Source organism: Ambystoma mexicanum, chromosome 8 (genome assembly GCF_040938575.1).
Source record: "Ambystoma mexicanum isolate Mex_15411 chromosome 8, UKY_AmexF1_1, whole genome shotgun sequence".
Lineage (NCBI taxonomy): Eukaryota > Metazoa > Chordata > Amphibia > Caudata > Ambystomatidae > Ambystoma > Ambystoma mexicanum.
Window position 1 is genome coordinate 393614236 of NC_090929.1, and position 21125 is coordinate 393635360.

At 47.6% G+C, this 21125-nt stretch overlaps 1 protein-coding gene across 5 annotated transcripts in view; it reads right to left on the reverse strand.

Annotated features, from left to right (window-relative positions):
* Positions 1 to 21125, reverse strand: part of RGS3 (regulator of G protein signaling 3) — a 1502625-nt gene that overhangs the window by 579390 nt on the left and 902110 nt on the right. For all 5 annotated transcript variants that reach the window (XM_069609876.1, XM_069609875.1, XM_069609874.1 and 2 more), the window contains one exon: positions 12589 to 12628. In XM_069609876.1, coding sequence (XP_069465977.1) covers positions 12589 to 12628 — 40 coding nt within the window. The remainder of the gene's footprint in view (positions 1 to 12588; positions 12629 to 21125) is intronic.

Consider the following 21125-nt stretch of genomic DNA (forward strand, 5'->3'; position numbering starts at 1 on the left):
TCAGTTCAACTAGCCCCATGCTCTGGCACATCATTATGTTCAATGTTCACTTTACCTCCTGAGCCAAAAGGTACATATGGATGCCCCTTCTAGAGAGTCTGAGCCAACAGTTTTAACCCATAACTGATTTTAGGATGATCCAACACCACTGCACCGCAGAGCTCTACGACACCTCTCCAGCCTATCCGAATATGTGGATGCATTTTCCAATGAACACTGTCTCGCACATCTCAGCTGCTGTGCAGTATGTTCGAGTGCATTCTATATATTTTGAAATATGCTATACAGATGGGCACCTCAGAGAATCAGGAAACGCATAATCTGCCCTTCCTCTTCTCCAAAAGCATGGCAATAATGTAGTGGCATGGCAATTAACCTTTTTTGGAAAATTGTAATACTCACATTTAAGTGGAGAAATGTATAAGACAAAACAAAAACTTGAATGTTCTCTTGGTGTGAAAACAATGTTATAACCACTAACCTTTCCTTTCTTTGACATACCTCGGTACAAAGAATAAAGATGAGCTTCCCCTACTGGTAGTAGACGGAATGCAGATCTTTGTCCAGATGTTCAACCAACATAGGGAGTGAATGCTACTGGCATTTTTTGTAACAGATCAGTGGACATCAAAGATGAAAAAGAATGGGTCAATTAATTCCCACACAACACATGTTTTCTCTTACCCCCCTAGCCTAGCTCACCCCCTCACTCTTTCAGATTGGCCCGAGCAACTGGAGACTACACAAATACCTACAGTGTGTGGTATAAATCCCAACAACATAAATCCTGTGCAGCACACAGTGTAATGTTATACTTATCACAACAATATCAAACAACCCAATTGAATAAACGTAGCTTTCAATACTCGTGGCAAACGAAAACACAATGAAGCTGGAAGCAAGTGTTGAGCACTCTATGGAAACCCCTCTGCACTATGCCTCAAATGTCTATTAAAAGCTGTGTGAAATCCATTACCTAAGGCTTTTAACACATGCATATTTTATTGAAATAGGTCATGCTTTGAAAAGTGCTGATTCAGAGGAATGAAACGATAAATGGAACCAGCATTTAATGCATTGCTCACAATTAGTAGTAGGCTGACGGCAAATACTAGCTTGCCTCATACATTGCACAAGGGCTAGCCAGTCATAATGCAGCATGGATCTTGTGTCCCAGCAACTACTACCATCTGGAAATATGCTGTCAGGATTAATGTAACATGTATCTCACTAAAGAATTGGCAAGTGAAGCTCTAGTTAGCATAAGGGGAGCACTGCATAATTATCCTCACAGCATACATCCAAAGAACATGATGAAGTCCGCAGAGACCTCAAACATTCCTCAAACACAGGGACAAAGAACTGTGTCAATAAGAAACTAACAAATAGGAGTTATAGGAGGAATATTATCGCATCTAGAGTAAAAACTGATGTCAGTTTGAGGTCTTCATCCTGCACATTATCAACGTCTGAAAATAATACACTATCAATTCCTCTGAAGCAAACTTTCAAATCAGGCTTCCTTCCAGCATAAAGCACTTAGCATAGCAATGCTAAGCAAAGGTATGCAGACACAGCGCACTCTGATTGAGAGCCAAGATGGCCTCACAAACTCTTGGAGCAGTTGATCTTGTAGTACCGATTTACGGGCTGTCATGTGACTATTGCCAGATATGATCCATTGAAAGATGATAAATCACTGGCAACAGATTCCCCTTTTGAAGAACCTTGCTATATAAAAAAGTAGGCAAGTAAAGAGGCTGATTTAAGTGTGTTTTTGATCTTTTTGAGAAAAAAACAGCCTCTTGGTCCTGCAACCAAATCTTGGAAATGACTACATTTGCGAAACAAAGATAGGAGGCATGCTCAGCCACAGCCAATATCCCTAAACTATGCGCCTCTGGCATCACCCGTCAGTCCTTTTCTATCAGTCTCTGCCCTATTTGATTGTTGGCTAGGTTTTAGAGGGGAAAAGGGTGGGCATATGAAGCAAAGGAGACTGTGATAAGGAGTACAGCAGTCACTACAGTGATTAACTTTCTTGCTCGTACATTCTGCCCTATTTTCCCCCGTACATATGGACGATTCCCAAGCACTGCAACTCATAGGGAGGCTTTTATTGATATATTTGTTGGGTATTTATAAAGCACCTATACAGCAAATGGTGTTTCAAGGTGGCGCCAAAAGACCAAAAAAGGGGATGGGGGGCTAGGGGGGCAAACAGGGATGTCAAAGAACAAAAATCGTCCTACTAGGCCTTGTGTCATTCGGATCGTGCAAGTGCAGTAACAAGAAGTGTAGAGGAGTGGGGCAGTGCCGGTCAGAGCAGAATGCAATAATGCAAAGGTGGGAAGGGAAAGTAGTGCAGGTCTGAGTGGAGAGCGTGCAAGTGTTAGGCAAGGAGGAGGAGGAGGGGGAGTGAGGGGGGGGCAGGGCTAGGCGAGTGTAAGGGGAGGCCAGGTGCATAGGTGTCAAGGGAGTGCAGGGAATGAAGGTACACAGGTTAAGTGCGAGGATGGGGCTGGACCGTGCTCAGTAGGGGTGCATTCCCCACCAGGAGGGACCGGGGGGGGCGTAGGGGGATGGGGGAGTACAGGAATGCGGGGGTTCAGGGGAGACCGAGGTGATGGGGTAGACTGGGCGAGGAGGGCCTGGTTCCCTGTAAGACCCAGAAGGGACCAGGCAGCCAGTCAAAAAGTGGCAGAGGGGACATTAGCAGGGGAGGGGGAAAGGGAAGAAGGAAGAGAAAGGGAGGGTTTTGAGAAGCTTACTGAATTTAAGGAGGTTCGTCTCAAACCTGAGAGGGGAAGGGAGGCCATTCTAGAGGGTAGCTCCTGCAGAAGAGAGAGATCTACACCCCACACTCTGCATGGAAGAGAGTCTGATCTGAAGTGAGTTGGAGCAAGAAGACCGAAGGGCTCTAGTAGGGAGGTATTTAGGGAGAAAGAGTTGGATGTAGCACAGTCCCTGGCCCCAGAAAGCCTTATGGATGATGCAGAGGGTCTTGAACTTGATCCTTGCAACAACCGGGAGCCAGTGGAGAGATCTTAGGGCAGGATAGATGCAGTCCCTGGGCTGGAGACCAAGGATGAATCTCTCAGTCCTATTCTCGATTAAGGGGAGAAGGGAAGATTTAGGCAGATTGAGGAAGAGGGTGATGCAGTATTCTAGACTGGAGAGGACCAGAGCTCTGGAGACAGAGTTTCTGGGGGAATGGGAGGAAAGGGAGAATGCCTCTGAGGAGGTGCAGCTGAAAGTGGGCCTTCTTGACCAGGTATGCAATGTAAGGAGAGAAGGAGAGAGAGGAATCGAAAATGACACCAAGGTTTTTTGCCTCACAAGAGGGTGCAGGGAGGGGACCCATGGAGGGCAGCCAGAGAGTAAGCCAGCATGAGAGTAGGAAGGAAGGAGGGAGCTGGGGTCCCAATGAGAAGGATCTCAGTTTTACTGGTATAAAGGCAGATAACAGCAGTCAGATTTAGGAATGAGAGAGGAAGAAGAGGAGGCGATGGAGGGAAGCTTCAGAAAGAGCTATGTGTCGTCAGCATAACACAATTGAAGTGGGGAGAGAAGGTGGAGATGAAATGGGCCAGAGGGGCAAGGTAGATGTTGAACAGCCATGGTGAGAGGATAGAGCCATGAGGGATGCCGCAGGTGGAGTGTGTGATGAGTTGAGAAAAGGGGCCAGTTGAACCTGGGATGGTCAGAGAGGAAGGAGGTCAACCAGCCAAGTGCCAGGTCTGTGATGCTAAGGGTATCACAGAGCCGATTTATAAGGGTGGCATGGTTGACCATGTCAAAGGCAGAGGAAAGATCAAGAACGATGAGAACAGAAGGTGAGTTGGAATCAAGATTTGAGAGCACGTCTTCACAGGTGTTTGTTCAGGAGTGCAGTTTCCATGCCTCTGGCTGCTCTGAAGCCAGACTGGTGATTGTGGAGATAACCAACAGATTCAGTGTGGTGGATCAGATGGGAGATGACCAGCTTCTCCAAGAGCCTGCCCAGGAAGGGGGTAATGGACATATGGCAGTAGTTAGCTGGGCAGGAGGGGGTTGGCAGAAAGCTTTTTGAGGAGAGGGTGCACAAGGGAGTGCTTGAGGGGTAGCAAAAAGGAGCCAGTGGCAAAGCAGTGAGAAATCAGCAAAGGCTGGAGCTGGGGAGGTAATGTTGTTCTTGATGGTTCTGGAGAAGCAGGGGAGCACCTGTTTGGAAGAGACTTTCAGAGACGATGTCATCAGTGCTATGGGCGAGAAAGATGAGAGAAGGAGCGAAGGGGGCCAGGGGAGGCCTGAGAGCAAGTGAGGGAGAAAGGAGGGGTGTAGAGGAGAGTAAGGACAAGATGTCCTGAGTTTTGGTTATGAAGTGAGAGGCCAGTGGAGTGCAGAGGGTCAGGGATGGCAGAGGAGAAGTGGCGACTGCGGAAGGATTGACAAGTTCCTTGCAGGTTTTTAACAGTTCATCCATGTTGTTAGTGGCACCATAGAAGCTTGGATATAGACCACCTTCTTCGAGCGGATGTACTGCCTTTGGAGCAAGCGGCAGGTCAGTCTGTCAGAGAATGTGCTCGAAGCCAACCAATTTTCCGCTCAGCAGCTCTGCACTTGCGTTTTAGAGAAGCATGGTCAGAGTCAAACCAGGTGTTGTGCTTGGAGGCAGGCTTCATGCGGATTCTCATGACGGGGCAAGGCTGTCAAGGGTGATGGAGAGGTGAAGGTTAGCAAGGGTTGCGTCAGTGTGAAAGCCAGTGACTGGAGTGGTAGGGGGAACTGAAAGGTGCAGCAAAGGTAGCAACTGACACTTGCTTCATCGGTCGAATGACAGAGAAGGAGACTGGCCGTGCGGGCAGAGGCTTAGCCGGGGGACCCAAAAGATCTAAGTGAGATAAACCTTCAGCCAACTTACCCAAATACATTTTTTTAGCACTGTCACACCAAACTAGACAGCTGCTCTTCAGCTGTTATCCAGACAGTAAAACTTTCAAAACGCTGATCAGGAGGCCCACGTAGCTGCTCTAGCAATGAAGTCCCATGGAATGTGTGCTAAAGAGCCACACCCGTGCATATGGTGACCTTTATAGGGAGAAGGTTTCTGAAAGTAATACGTCTCGAGGAAACAAGAAATAATCCACGAAGAAATCGTAGCATTTGAAGCTTCGATGTCCTTATTCGCACCTTTAAAAGCAACAGTCTCAGAGTCTGAGAGGGCTGAAATTGTTTGGCTTTGTCCAGTCAGAACTTGAGAGCACTGCATATCAGTGTAATACCCTTTCTGTCTCAAAGGTTGAGGACAAAAAAAAGGCAATGAAATTTCCCTGGTTGAATTAGAACACCAAAACTACCTTAGGGGTAAATGAAGAATGAGTTCCAAGGACCATGTTTATGAAAAATCATGAACGGTTCCACTGCAGAGTGTGAGTGCATACGAATTTAAAAGCTGTTAAAGAAAACAGTCAACTGCCACACACTGATGAACCATCATAGGTGCCGGTATGGATACGGGCAGAGTCTAAGAATCTATGAAGACCGGCTGCCACGATGCACACCCTGGCGGTCCACATATGCAAAGACAAAGCCATTACCAAAAAAAGACAGTGTGGCAATCCGCAACATCCTAGTCTGTGTCAACCATTCCGTCCGTGGGGAAAATGGATCCCTCTCCACGGGTGCACTTGGGGTGGTCAGAGGTCTCGAAAAATGAGGATCTGGTGGACAGGCCATGCAAAAATATGAGCTCAAAATGGTAGCCTCCATGATGTGCTGATTGTAGCCAATCTTGTGGCGAATCAATTTAACCTGCCTCGCACTACTAGGGGCCCATAGGATAAAAGCACACAAGATCCCTAGTGGCTTTAGAACACTGTGAGCAGGGCGACTCTTGCAGCTTTGTGACTACCAGAATTAGTCTTGAGCAAGGAACAAGGAACAAATACTGAGCAAGGAATGCCCAGTATTTGATTTTGTCACTTATTCCTTCACCAAAAGGTCAGTTTCATCCCTCTTTTTCAAGGGATACACATGGCAACGGGTTTAGCCCCTCATGCACAATAAAACATGATAAGAAAGGTTACAAGAGGATTAAGGAGAAGAAAGAAGCTAAACCTTGAGGAGAGCTTTAAAAAGAGGAAGGGAAGATCGAAAAAGTGAGAGAGGGAGAGCATTTCAGACGGAACGGAAGCAGGAAGAGTCACAGGGAGGGGGAGGAACAGATGGAAAAATGGTTTGAGAGCAGAGAGAAGGAGAAATTACTCACCGTAATGTTCTTTCTATGGATTCTTCTTCCACAGATTCCCCATCTGATAGATATCCTCATTCAGCTCTGCTGCTCAAAAAAAGCTTCGACAAAGGACATAGTGGACCTCGCCTCAGCTGTCCATCCGTCTTGCTCGGTGCTCAATCATCGGCTCCAGACATGACGTTGGGCGCCGTATATATACTATGTCACTAGCCACGTACCTCAGTCCTGCCTTTTTCCCCCGTGCTCGACCGCTGCAGAGGAAAATAGCGAGAGAAAAAGCCCAAAAGGCCAGTGGAAAGGTTCGCCTGGACTTTCGGCCGAGGTGCCGGCGGGCCGTGGGGCTGTCACGTGGTTTTGCGGGGTTAAATGTTGGAGGCGTAGCGCTGATGCGCGGAGGAGGCGCGGTTCTGCGTAGCTTCCTCGTGTTGCTGCGCGGCTCCGTGTGCGGAGGAGGCGCGGTTCCGCGTAGATTCTTCTACCGGCCTCGTCGCCAGTGTGATGTTGCGTGCGGCGGTTCCCCGCCTGGCGCTGAAGCTTGGGCAGGCCTGCCCAACGACGCTGCGCCGGGGCGGGCCGCAGCACAGAAAGGACACGACTCATTCGGGTGGTGCTTAAACCCGGACTGGCGTCATACCGCCAGTTCCGGTGATTCCTTTATTTTTACAGCGTGTCACGTGACCTTGCTGTAACAGGGCACGTGACACCACACCCCTAAGGGCCTTGCAAGGCATCTTGAGAGTTAGTGGGGGGCAGGTGGGAAATGCCAGGATTCTTGGGGGCAATAAAGGGTGATCTGAATCAGCGCGTGATGCCTAGGACTCAGTGCAAGGGCCCAAGCGTGTAATGCCAGTGGCAGGGTAATGTAATGCAGGGAACAGCACAAATGTTCTGGGGAAAAGTAAAGGGACTGTGGATTATGGGAGTTATATGGCCGGTGGGGGGTTTCTGAGGCCACTGCAAGAGAGCAATGTATTGTGGACTGGTTGATAACGCAGACGGTATAAACCCCTGTGCACGTTCCACAGGAGGCCATATAGAGCAATGCAGATACCTGGGGATGGCGCAGCAAAGGCATAGTGCATGAGGTGTTGGACAGTTGTTTTGTGAAGTGAGCTTGGGTTGCGAGGGTTACTCACCTCGTGGGGTTGTGCAGGCGCTGTACTATTTTGCAAATCAGGTACTGCATTGATGTGTCCAGCACTTTGCGTGCATTCTGAGGGTGGAGGCTAGTATATTTCTTCCCTGCTATTGCAACCCCGAACGCCTAATGATTTAAATTCTATTCAGCAGACTGCGTTTTTGTGTGTTGCGCTCGTGCATCCTGATTGCACGTGCCCCCAGCCTGCAGCTATTCCACTTTATGACGATACATCCAGAGGCCGGCTTGCATACAGGGAACCTAGGACATTCACCACAGCCCGGTGGGCTCTGGCAGAGCCAGGCGGGTGTCCGATTTTTGGAGCCACCTGCTTAAGGCAACATTTACAGGTGTCCTTTTAGACCAGAGCCCCTCTATGTATCGCTACACGTTACCATATTCACTCAATTAATGTACTAACATATGTTTTTGTGAAGGTACGCACTGCTTTTGAGTTTTTAATATAAAAAAAAAAGCTAATACAGTTGGGTCTGCGGGGACTTGTGTGACTTTCACGCGATGGATGAAGTCACTGTGACCTGATTAATGCCCGCGAGAAATAAGCTTCCAGTGGAAGAGCAGTTTTGGGCCCCGTTGTAATCTCTGTTTACAAACCCGCTCGCAGGGCTCTGGGATGGGGCTGAGGGGAGGCTGAGGCTGGTGTCTGGGGCGATTTTGTCTAAGGTGATGCGGTGCCTCTGACCTTAATGGGTCCTTCCAAGGTTAGCTCCGTGAGAACACTGGTCTGTAGCATTTAAACGTCAGAAATCGAGGGTGTTCTTTGGAGGAATCTATTTCTGAACGTTTTTCTTGTTTAATTCACATTCACAAACAGGGCAGGACTCAGAAGGAGGCCAAACTCCAGTGAGGGAAAAGCCGTGTGTCAAGATGGTAATGGGCTTGAGTAGCAGAAGTCTTTGAAAGGGAGGGTTTCAGACAGTTCCTATTGACAGCTCCCCTTTATGTATTTATCAGACAAGTTTGCAAATATAGCTAATGGCGCTACCCATTGGGAAAATGACCTAGGTGCCAAGTAATTTGGGACACCATCAACATAAGGACACTCCGCTGGTAAAATGTGTTTTATTTGGAACCGTTTATCAACTTGGCCTTTGGCATGTCGGAAAACATGATTAAAAAGCAGCACTAAAAGAAAACAGTTGCACATGTTTTGACTGTCCAAATGAAATTACAGCTCTTGGAGGGCGGGACAGGTGGGGGGCAGGTAGCTCAAACGATATGCAAATGGAAGAGTTGGGAAAGGAGTTGGTTACCATAAAAGGGAAGTTGAAATGTTGAGATTTGAAAGTTAATCCATGTGTAAATGTTCCTTTTAGAGGTGACAGGGATTTGTAAAGCCATTGCTCAGTGATGTTTTAAAGAGAGTGGGATTATTAAGCAGCCATTACAGCCAATGCAGATATATCCTTGTAGGTTTTTTATTGAACGCTGTTTTTGTAGCTTTATGGGAAGATTTGCGCTGGCCTACTTTGATGTTGACGTTTCCTTTCTCACTTTTCTAGAAAGTCTCTGAACGTTATTTCCCAACCTAGATGTATACGTTTGTTTTCCGAACTCCTGTCTCCAATATGGACCCGCGCATATAGTCAGATTGCTGTTCAAGAGACAACACCAGGACAGACTCGGCCAGGCAAAGGTCTTATTGAGAAGCGCCTCATGTTTATGCCTTCTGGCTGTGATGACATTTAGGATCGTGCTTGTACTGTCGTGCACCTTTTTATATTTAATTTATCTGACCCTGTCTGCTGACATCGACCTTTTGATCGATACCTATGCTTTCAACAGTGGAACTCAAAAGTATTTTCGGACAATCTCATTTACTTATCTTGAATCAAGACTTATCATTTTGGTGGTCAGCGTTTGACTATCAATGGACACAGTGTTTGCATATGTGTATGAGTTCAAATTGGCAATAGTGTTGATGTTATTTCTTTGCTCCCTGCTTGTTCCGGCTAGATTCGAGCATGCAGAGAACGGGCCCAAGCCCTGTGCTAATTAGTAGACAATGTTCGCTGTATGCAGTTTCTATCTAGTTTCTTATTTAGTGCCTTTCCTAGTGCATATCACTTCTCATATCGGTAGTGGCACCAATGCACCGTCCGTAAAGCGATGGCTCACATCTGCCAACCAGCACTAGTTAGTTATTTCATGCCTGAGATAGTCCAGTCAGATAGTAAGTACATGTATACAGGGGATTTTCAGTGCAGCAAGAAACCTTCATTTTTTACACCCATCCTTTATCTGTGGTATGCTAGTCTTCTCGGTGCTAGCAGCCTTACTCATCTCTACTTTCTCACAGTGGTCTTTCAATGTGTTTACATTTTGGGCCTTTGTTCCCTAGTCTCAGGATTCACAGTTCAGTGCCATATTGATATTTGTGAATTCATGGGCCATTATTGACTGGCCTCATACCTGGGTGAAGGAAGGGTGGGGTACCATAAAGGTCTGCCCTCATATCTCTATTCAGCGCAGATTGTGTCATGCTTTGAGATACAGCATATGCTTGATTTCCCAGTTATTCCTTTTGAATGGCATTGTGATGAAGTCCTGTTTTTTTCCTCAAAAACCTTCTTTCTCGCTTGCCAGCAGCATTTTTCTCAATTTTATAGACATGGGGTACCCTAACTGACCAGCTGTTGCACATATCACGTCCTATTTCTAGCATTTCATTCATTTATTTTCTTCTCATCCACCTGCGTTATTGCTTTTATGTCCTGTGAGGCGGAGAGTAATAAGGAATGGATGTTTAAGCTTCTATAAGATTAGCAGATGACTTCATGTAATGAAGCACCATGTCGGTTTACTTTTACTTTCATCCAATACATCAAATTAAGTGAATAAAGAATTCAACTCCCCAAATGCAGGTGATGGTGAAATGAAAGCACAGGACTGGGTGGTGGTGTCACTGGTGACATGGAGCCTTCTGGTAACCTAATTAGTTTATTGCCGTAGGTACACCAATCCTAGACGGAGCTGGTGGGGATCTTTGCTCAGGAAATACACAATACAGTGTTTATTGAATGGGTAAGAGATTTCGGTTGTACCCAAAGATCCTTTGCTTCCATAAGAACACAAAATATGACACAGTGTACGCCGTACTGTCAGTGCCACTGGCACTGGGTTTCCATTCCAAACATCGGTTGCATTGCTGTAATCTCACAGCAAATTAACCCCAGGAAGGGCCAAAGTTACATGTACAGATCGCTAACCTGTGTCGTGTCGGACGTTGATTATCCGGTCCTATCAGGCTGCCACCCACTCCCCCTATCGTTCTACTTCATCCCACTCGCCTAACAAATTGCTCATCTGCCCCTGTAGCCAAACCAAATGGTAGGTTTATGTCCTGGGGGTTATTGTGACAGTTCAATTTTTGGAGTGTCAAAATAAACCTGCAGGATTAACAACACTGCTTAGTACCCTAAAGTGAAGTTTTGCTCGAATTGTGTAGCCGAGGCATACACATATGCATATACATCAGGACGTACCACAAGTAGTGACACAAACAGCCTACATTCATTATTGTTCTTTGAGGTATGCAATATTCTACCAAGCTAAACTCAGCCTGCCCATCCCAGCCTGGCCCTCTTGTTTCAGTTACAGACAGTTTCACCAGTGAGCAAGCTGCTAGTGTAACGTGCGTCTTCTGCAGGCACTGACCGATGAACCAGTGAGTACATTATAGATTCTGCTAGCGCTCTACAAGGAGTGTCATATAATCTAGGCATTATAATGGCATCCCCCACAGCAGCCTGAGGATGTGGAACAGAACAGGTGTACTTTGAATGTCTTCCTCATCAGAGATATATATCCTATGTATGTAATTTATGTAAATGGTACTTTTAATTTTAAATCATATTCCGGTGACTTCACAGAAAAACCCTGTGTACATGGGCCCCCTGTGGCATCATGCAGGTGAGTCCACTCCCCAAATGAAAGGACGGAATTCTGAGCAAAGATTTATTTCAGGCAGGCCAGATTTGGGGTGTGCCACTGCACTAGATGGGAAGCTTTTAAAATCACTGCGATAGAGGGCAGCGAACCATGGTTTACTAGGCCTCAGTAGTTTACATGGGTCGTGAATTTAGGCTGAAGGACTGTGTAACTGGCAAACGTCACTGTACTGGAGTACAGGGACAGCGTCAGGGCCTTTCAATCTTTTGAAATGAAAGGGGCCTCGAGCCTCAGGGGCCCCCTAGCAACTTCCCCCAGGTTGCCATTTGTAACATACAACTTCTCTTGTCATTTTTGTGCGGTTCGGGGGGCGCCAACGATGCTTCCCGCCTGGGGTGCAATCTGGTCCAAGACCGGCCCTGAAGGTCGGGAACAAATCTGGAGCGACAGCCCTGCTCAGAAGCACAAGCTTTGCTCTAATCCAACATAGATGTTGTCATTTACATGGAGATTTAATCTCGAGTTACTGCAAAATGTCTATTCACTGAAAAAACCTTAGTTAAGGTGTAGTTAAGTTGCACAAATTTAACGCAACAAAACCATTGAAATTCAGCGAATGTGGGAAGTCATGACCAGCTTAACCTGGCTTGTTCCCGTTGATGTCCCCCATAATGCCATTTTGTATGTCATTATCAATCCCTTCTCTTATAATATGTATGTGCTCATGGCCTTTGCAACGGGAACGCGCCAGTTAAGCTGGTCATGACTTCCGATATCTGCTGAATTTCAAGGGTTTTGTTGCTTTAAATCCACACAATTTAACTGCACCTCAGCTAAGGTTTTTTCAGTGAATTTCAAGTGTTTTGTTGTACCATCGTTTTTCTTTTTGTTTTTTTACAGACCACTAGCCATAGCCTTTGGCCATGGCCACTGTACATGTTCCCACAATATCACAATATGTTTCTTTTGGGGCCACTATACATGTCTTTCGGGCCCACTAGTAAGCAGGCCTCTCCACTTGTTTTGCAACGTGTCTCGTAAAAAGCTGCAGCAGCCCTACACATGCCCCCGTTTTTGAATTGGGGACTTGGTAAGTGAAATCTGTACAAAAGTGAAAGGGTAAAAGCCTTTGTAGATATTCTGCAACACTGTTTTATAAATCTACCCCAAATACAGAACACATTTACAAAGAAACAAATATCAGCTAGTATAGTATTGACATTTTAATGTAAGAGCAATGGTTGTGAACAGAATGCAACAAACAGAACACACATTATGAATAATATTGAAGTTTGAAACGTACCCACAGTAGACTTATTCTCCTCATAAACTGGCCTCAAGAGCTGGGAGATAAAAATACAAATATTAGGCATTACATCAATGCATGAAAGACAGTGCCTTACACACTACATAGGACCCTGCTGCAGCAACAGTTATCTGTTCATCAGTGGATCAGAAAGAATTACACAATTTTTATCCGCTAACCATTTGCACCCCTTCACTAAAAGGCAATGGTATTCTTTCGTGGGTAATCCTGCACTTGTCAAACGAGCCTGCCACTGGGGTGAAAGAAGCAAACCGAAATCATCTTTCCTGCTCATTGCTTGGAAGGGAATCCAGACTCTAGAAACTGTGTGAGGTTGGAGGTAAATCAAAAGCTGAAGGGGAGGGCATTAATAACTATCTTTGTCAAAAGTCAGAATCCAAAGGCAATACACAGATAGAAAGTGGGATGCATTTGCAGCTCATAATCAGTGAAAATGTATCACTTACCAAATACACGCCAGTGGTTTAGCAAAATGCATCTGCTTCATTTGCAAACATTTTTTTTATGTACATATGAAAGTTAACACATGCAACATGTATATACAAGTCAGGTCTATTGTTTTGTTTTTTGACATTGTGCTCCACCTCCACCCAAGATTTTCCGACCGTATTCTGGAAGTAAAGGCAAAGGAGGAGGGTGCAAAAGAAAAGGCAAGGGTAAACAAATAAAGGAAACCGGAAAGACATAAGCTGGTAGCTAAAATGGAGAGGTTTAATATTTGTGAAAGCTGTGGTGCAGGATGCTCCATTAATAGTGGAACGTGAAAGGTCTGCGCAGAGAGTGAAGATTAACTTTGTGTCTGCAAACAATGGAGCAACTACATGAGGGCAGGCTTTATATAGAATATTGTAAATTGTGTATGGCTGCGTGGTGGATTGGACTTGAAGCATGGAGCTTTTTGTGGTTGGTGAATTTAATTAATGTCTCAGACTGAACCAACATTAGCATAGCAATACTGAGACTGCCACACAAAGAGGCTAGGGGCGGTGTGAAGGTGCAGCAGTGAGATTCTGACATGGGGGGAGGGGGTCATGGTGGTTATTAGATGCCTTTATTCAAAGGTAAAAAGGAAGAACTCCAAGAAGGGGTTCCATGCCTCAACTGAAATAACTAGTGTCACAATGTCCAAAGTAAAAGTCCCAATATCCAATGTCAAAATCCTAACTTTGCCCCTCACATCTAATTTAAACTAAAGTAAAAGTTTGGTCCTTCTAGCCCAAAGGGAGTGGTACCCTTCCCCTGGACAAAAGACAGTTCTGGAATCTTCAGACCTTGAAGAATTGGGGAATATATCTCTTCCCCGGCCTTGTTCAGGTTCCTCGCAAAGTTCAACAACTGTTGGGGGAAATCTCTGTCCCCTGGTTGGCCCTTCTTAGGCTTCTTTTCTGTCTCTGGGGGTCCCTGGCCCTGATTGGTAGACCTGGTTCCTCTCCACCAGGCACAACTGCACACAGAAAAGGAGCTTAAATTTGTTTCTAAACTGGAGTGGCTCCCTAACCCCGGTTGGCAGACCTGGTTTCTTCCCACTAGTCACTGCGACGAAGAAAAACAACCTGGATGCACTCCCCAAGCTGTGTTGCTCCCTGGCAAACCTGGTTTCCTACCACCAGGCGCTGCGACAAAGAACCACTTGGCTTCACTCCCTAAGCTGTGGTGGGTCCCTCATCCTGATAAGCAGATCTGGGTTCCTCCCACCAGGTACTACAATGAAAAAGAACAGCCTGGATGCTCTCCCAAGCTATGGTGGGTCCCTGACCCTGGTTGGCAGACCAGGTTTCATCCCACCAGGTACTACGACGAAAAGGAATAGCCTGGATGCTCTCCCAAGCTGTGATGGCACATACAGACTTGGTTTACTCGCATGCCAAGTACTGCACATATTGTTTATCAGGTTCACAGTACTCTTTATATGGGTACAGGTACCAGACTCCCACTTCTGACTTTAGATTCCCACTTTGTAGGCTCGGTTCATTCTCCTGCCAAGCCTTAGTACAAGCTCATGTCCAGTCAACTGTTTCCTCCTTGGTTACAGGGTCCCAGACCGTGCTTTCCCAGTCTTTCAGCTCATGCCACCACTTCCTTAGGCTTCCAGCGCCTCTTCAGTCACCAGCATACATTACTGCGTGGTCTCTGCAGGTGGTTGCTCCTCTGGAGCAGCTGGGCTCTGTTACAGGGCTCTGGTGGCATATGGCAGCCTATCTTGTGCTGCAACATCTCCATAGTAGTCTCAGTGTTCCCGGCAGTGCAGGTCCTTGACCGCGCACTCCCCGGGTCTCATGCCCGGAGCTTCTGCCCACCTTCTGGCCATGTGGACCCCATGTCATGGACCGGCCTCCGACTGTCTCTCTCCACTCTCAGCGTTTCCGTCAGCTTCCGACTCCACTCCTGGTAGTTGATTGCTCTCGTGGTTCCTCCCAGGAGGGCTTGATACCTCGTGAAGTCCATCTTTACTTTTAACGCTGCTTCTTCCAATCAGCTCTTGTGAACCACTAGAATGCACAAAGTGGTTCTGGTAAGAATTCTGTAGTGCACCGTGCCTCATCCTCGTCCCAGTACTGAGTGAGGCATGATGATGCAACTCACTAGAGACCTTATTCGTCTCAGTACTCTCTACTTTTGCTGGGCTACAAAAGTACATAATCTAGGAGGGTAGGGGTGGAAGGAGAGGTACTATCGGGTATCGGAATCACCATCCTGGCCTCATAGGAAGGGGTTCCCCTTTTGGAAGCAGCGACGACATCCTGGGATTCGTCACAGCAGCCAAGTCCAGGATAGACAGTGTGATAGAAAACTGGGAACGGAAACAAGGGGGAAGTTGAGGGAGAAAACATCCCCTCAACTGAAAAGAAATCTGTCTTTGTGGAAGTAGTGCAAGCGTTGGCACCCTAATTATATGACATTTAGTATGGCATGGGTGTGTGGATCTTGCAGTGGGTACCTATGCTATATAGTAGATTTAAACATTTGAACATAAAAGAGGGGTATGACTTATACATGCGCACAAGAAATTATCCAACGCCACAAATGTGGGCGAGTATCCTTTTACAGAGTAATTGCCTAGAAAGGCAGTTCTTTTGCTCCAATAATACAAGGAACACAATGAATGATATTATGGTACAACTTTCAGTAACCTTAGTCATACAAAAATAATGCAGCTGTCTCACCTAAATCATATGTTAAGATTGGTTCTTAAGCAGGATGATAATTCCCAAGCTCCTAATTAAGAGGTGTAAAAAAGAGGGGGTGAGGCGCGCACTCCAATTCCTGGCCAATATACTACCTGAAGAAAGAAAAAATATATAACTGTGTTAAATCCCAAAAGTGTCCAATTCACTGGGTTAGATCCCAATTGTTGCCAAAATGTTCACAGGGATGGATCCCTTCTGCTGCATTTGTGCTGCTGTTCTCCTCCTCCTCGCGCTTTTGTGTTTCAACACTCTTCAGGGAGGCTGTGTTGCCTTGCTTTTCAGGTGAATCCAATTAAATTGCTAATGAAGTCTCTAAGGATTATGGAATTTTACTACTAATTAAGAGGGTTTCATAGATTAACATTCTGACCCCAGTGATAAAAGCTTAGATAAAGAAAAGCGTAGACCCTTCACTGGCATGACATACAACTTATTTTTACTGAGCGCATTCTACTGCAATCTTGTCACAGACCACAGTGTAATACATTTGAAATTGTGTGTCGCTTAATATACTAGCTTTGCATCTAATAAGAGCAGAGTTTTTTTTGTTAAAAACATACTTATTAACATTTTCGGTTATGATAACAGAACATTGGAACCCTCGTCCCAATCAGTTCCCCGCCCCGCCTCCCCTTTGCTGGCAGGGAGGCCGACCCCTTCTCACTGTCTGTGCTCCCCACAATGTCCCAGAATTTCACATTCAAGCGTTATAGTTCCTCACAGAAGGAGATTGTCAGGGTAGGTCCGCAAATCATGTAGAAGGATGTTCCAGACCAGTCCTCTGCCCTCAGAGCCCTCTCTCCTCCCCAATACCTGTACCGCTCCCTGCTCCGCTGCCACCCACCTCTGCGAGGCATCTAGGGCACTTTCATGAGATGATCATATGCCAGAAACCTGCTGCAGGTTGTCCACACCTCGGGCATTGATGCAGGTGATTAGGGTTAATCATGTGCAGTTTTTGGGGGCGTTATGTATACCCGGTGCAAGATATTGAATTAGTTTGAATCTGGCGTTTGAGTCCTTCCCCACATTCCTGTATATTCTAGGCCAGGCCGATTCCTCGAGCATGACTCCCATATCGTGCCCCCACTTGTCCTCCACCTTGAGTTGTCAGAGAGTTCTACTATCCTGCAATGCAGCATATAGCCTGGATATTGCATGCACCTTTCTCCCCTGTAGTTAGGATCGCCTGGAGAGCGTGTGGTTGGGGATTCCTCTGGTATATTCCATATGAACGCCAAGGCGCCAGTCAGTCTGGTATAGTTTAGGAACTGCCCAGTTGGCATCTGGCACCTCTCTGCCCAAATACTAAAGGGCAACAGAGTCCCCCTACCTCAAAAAGGTCTGCCATGGTCCGGCACCCACCCGCAGCACATTTAGCTTCCCCCATGTCCCTTATGATCTCGGCTATCTTTGTGTCGGCCCTCAGGAATATGTCGGGGCTATATCCCATTCCTATCTGCAACTTGACCCAGGCCCTCTTTCAGGCCTGCCTGACCACTGCGGTTAAGCATGCCACCTCCGCTTTCCCTGCCACTCTCCATAGCATCTCGAGGCCCGAGTGGTGCTTTCTGCGTTAGCCCCACTAGCTGCTTATCTACCATCCCTTCACCGCTCTCCCATTTAGTGACATGCTGTAGCTGGGATGCCAGAAAATACAGCTCGTAGTCTGTAAGAGCCAATCCCCCCCCTCCTGTCGCCCTCTACGCAGCATAGCTAACAGCACCATATGCCAGTTCCCACCTCATAGTAATTTCCATTATCTTACGGTCCAGTGATTTGAAGAAGAGTGGTCTGGCCATGTACAGGATGTTTGCGAAGAAATAAAGTAGTTGTGGGAGGATCACCATTTTACAAATAGCAATCTTGCCCATTACGGATAGGGGCAGCCTGTCCCAGAATGTTATCCTGTCGTCTAATCCTGTGAGCACCCTCCCCAAATTATATTGAAATGTGTCTGCGACCGAATGGTGGATCTGGATCCCTAGGTAGATGAAGGATTCCACCTCCGACCGCAGCCCCAACTCGAGAAGGTCACGTGCCGCCTATCCCCTCAATGCACCCAACGGTAACACCAGAGACTTGTCCTGGCTCACCTTTGAGGGTTTCCAAATGGTTCAATATTTTCCAACATGTACGGAAATGGACCCTGGGATTTTGCACATATAACAGAGCGTTGTCCGCGCACAAAGATATGACATGGTGTTGCCCCCTTATTGCTATACCTGCATCCTTGAATTCTGAACGAAATATTATGGCCATCGGTTCCAGCGCCAGCGCAAAAAGGATCAGAGACAGCCAGCAACCCTGCCGGGTGCTGCTGCCAACTGTCAGAGACCACCTTGCTCGTCCACACCTTGGCCAATGGATCCTGGTATAACAAGCAAATCCATTGCAGTATATTCGGCCCTACACCATTCTCTTCAAGTACACAAAAGAGCCATTCCCATTGCATCAAGTGGAAGGCTTTGACTGCGTCTACAGAGACAACCGCTACCTCCGCCTCACTATCCTGCACCCCGTCTATGACATATTGGAGTCGCCGAAGGTTCATCGTGGTGTTCCGCCCCCAGACAAAACCGGATTGGTCTCAATGCATCAGGTAAAAGCTTGGTGTCAAAATTCAGCAGTGAGATGGGCCGGTAAGACCCACAATGCTGCGGCTCCTTCCCTGATTTTAGCAGTACCAGTGACTGCTTCCCTCATTGACTCAGAAAGCCGTCCTGGTTGGAAACTACCTCGTAGAGCCGGCAAAGTTGTGGGGCTAGTAGGTCAGTGTATAGTTTGTCAAATACGGCCAGTAGACCACTGCCGGCTGGCTTCTTCCCTGACCCCAAAGCCTCTATTGCCATCTTAACTTCCTCCACCGACAGTGGCCCTTCTAGTTTTGTCACTGTGTCCTCCGTCAGCTGGGTGAGGGAGGCCTGACCTCCCCCATGTGTGCTGCATCCACCTGCCCCCCACTTGTGTACAGTGGCTTGTAGAACTTTCAGAAGACAGCGTTAACGCCCTCTTGTGTCTTGATCAGGGTTTGCGCCTTATCCTCAATGTTTGCAATCAGCCGTCGTGGCTGTTGCTTCCTGAGCAACCATGCCAGAAGTTTCCCAGCGTTGTCTCCCTCCCTTTGAACCTTAATTATCTAATGCACAAAATCATGCTTACCCAGTCTGTCCCAAGCCCTTTGCTGGTTCACCCTTGCCCACAGGATCTCTGCGCCAGATGACCCCATTCCTTTCTCCCACTCCAGTTTCCTAATCCTTTCCTGCTCTGTTTTGACGGTGGCCAGCAGCATCGATCGGACCCCGTGGGATGTGGCCATTACATTTGCACCACATTGTGACTATGAAGGCCTCCCATAGTACCCCATAGTCCCCCATAGTCCTCCACTGAACCTTCATTAAATTCAAAGTCGTCCCTTATGGCCTTCCTGAGCTCCTCTGCATAGGCCCCATCTGTCAGGGCCTCAGCCCTTACCCACCAGGTGGGGATGGCACTCGTCCTCCTACCCCAGCACATCGTGGCTTTCAAGGGTACATAGTCTGACAGCGTCCTGGCCATATAGCCAATGTCCCGGAACTGGGGAGAACTGCTCCCTCCCCACAAATAGATAGTCGATCCAGGAATATGTCCCATCCGGGTGGGAGTAGAAGGAGTAGGCCCTCTCGTCGCCCTTGCTTTCCCTCCATCGGTCTATGAGGTTGAGGTCTGCCACCGCGCGGTCCAGGGATTTAGAGGCTTACTGCGCTTCCTCGGATCTGACCGGTCCAGATGGGGCTGGAGCACACAGTTGAAATCCCTCCCAGATTTTATCGGTGTATCCATCCCCTCCTATCATGTCCACCATCCCTGGGAAGTAAATGTCATTATCGACGTTGGGGGCGTAGGAATTACCTAAGCATAACTCCCTTCCCTCCATCTCCCCCAGCTCATCCTGCATCACCCTAGTGACTCAGAGAGGAACCCGTTTGTCTATACGGGTTAGTACCCCCTGGTGTATGAAGAGGTCGGCCCGTAGACCTACCCAACCCAGGAGGCCTTCACCCTGCCCAACTCTTTCTTGTTGAGTTTCTTGGATAAATGCTATCTGTACCCCCCCATCTTCTCAGAAACCCCAATACCTCCCGATGCTTCGCCGGGCGTCCAAGCCCGCTCACATTCCAGGTAAGGATTGCCACTGACCCCATTTGTCTAACTGCGCCCCTCCCCCATTCCCTTTGACTGCTAGTGCCATTGCAGAAGTCAACACTTTGTGTGGCTCAATGAGCTGGAACTCTTCCCCTCCACCCATTCCCCCCTCCGCATGCCACACGCCCATTCCCCAATTCCCACCCAGGACTCCCATAACCCCAACTTTATCTAACAACCAAACTGTAACCTTGGAAATAAGCCACCCGCCAACATGAGGGTATCCTTATATAATGCCTATATTTTGTACGCTAGCTGTCTGCCCACTCCTACCCCTCAAGAGGGGGCAGTAGTCAACCCACGTAGGGGGTATGTGGGCTCCCCCCACACCCTTTGACGTGGGGTGGGAATTCAGCAGGGAGTTAGTTTACTCCCAGAGCAGAGGTATAGCTGCCGCTTCTCCTGTTGCTGCCTTCCTCCTGTCTAGCGCCCAAAGTTTCCGCTGGGACCTCCTGCAGTGTCCGGAGTGTATCCTCCATCCTGATTGAAAGCTTAAGTGTCAGGGTTATGCAAATCCTCCAGTTGGTCAGCTGAGCCTTCCCCGTTGATCCGTTCATCTGTGTGGTTGCTTGCTCACGGTTCTCCCTCAGCACCTTCTGCTACCATCTGTAGGGTACCATCTCCTGCGACAGCCACTTTGCCCCCTTTGGCCTGCTGCGATGTGCAGTCATTTTCCCTCTGAGCTCCCCTTTCCACAGGCTGTAAGGGCCCTCATGGTTTGCGTTTCCCCTGGGACAAAGCTGCTGCTGTGGTCCAGCTTCCCTTAGTTTCCCACCACTGCCAGACGGCCTCTACTAGTGAGTTACAAAACCATTGTTTTTCTCCTTATATGATCTTCAGGCGAGCTGGATATAGGAGCATGTACCGGACACAGTTTTCTTGCAAGGTCCGCTTTATTATATCAAAGTGCTGTCGCAGGTTTTCAACTTGCTTCGTGTTATCTGGAAATATGAGGCCGGACCCCTGATTTGTGGGTATTGGGCCCCGCCGTCTCGCCAGTTGGAGTATAGCATCTCAGCCCCCGTAATTGAATATTCATGCAATCAACGTCTGAGGGCAGGCTCCCAGAGGGGGTTTGCGTGCCGGACCCAGTGGGCCCGTTCCACTGCGAACCATCCTGAGAGGTCCTTGGTTCCCAAT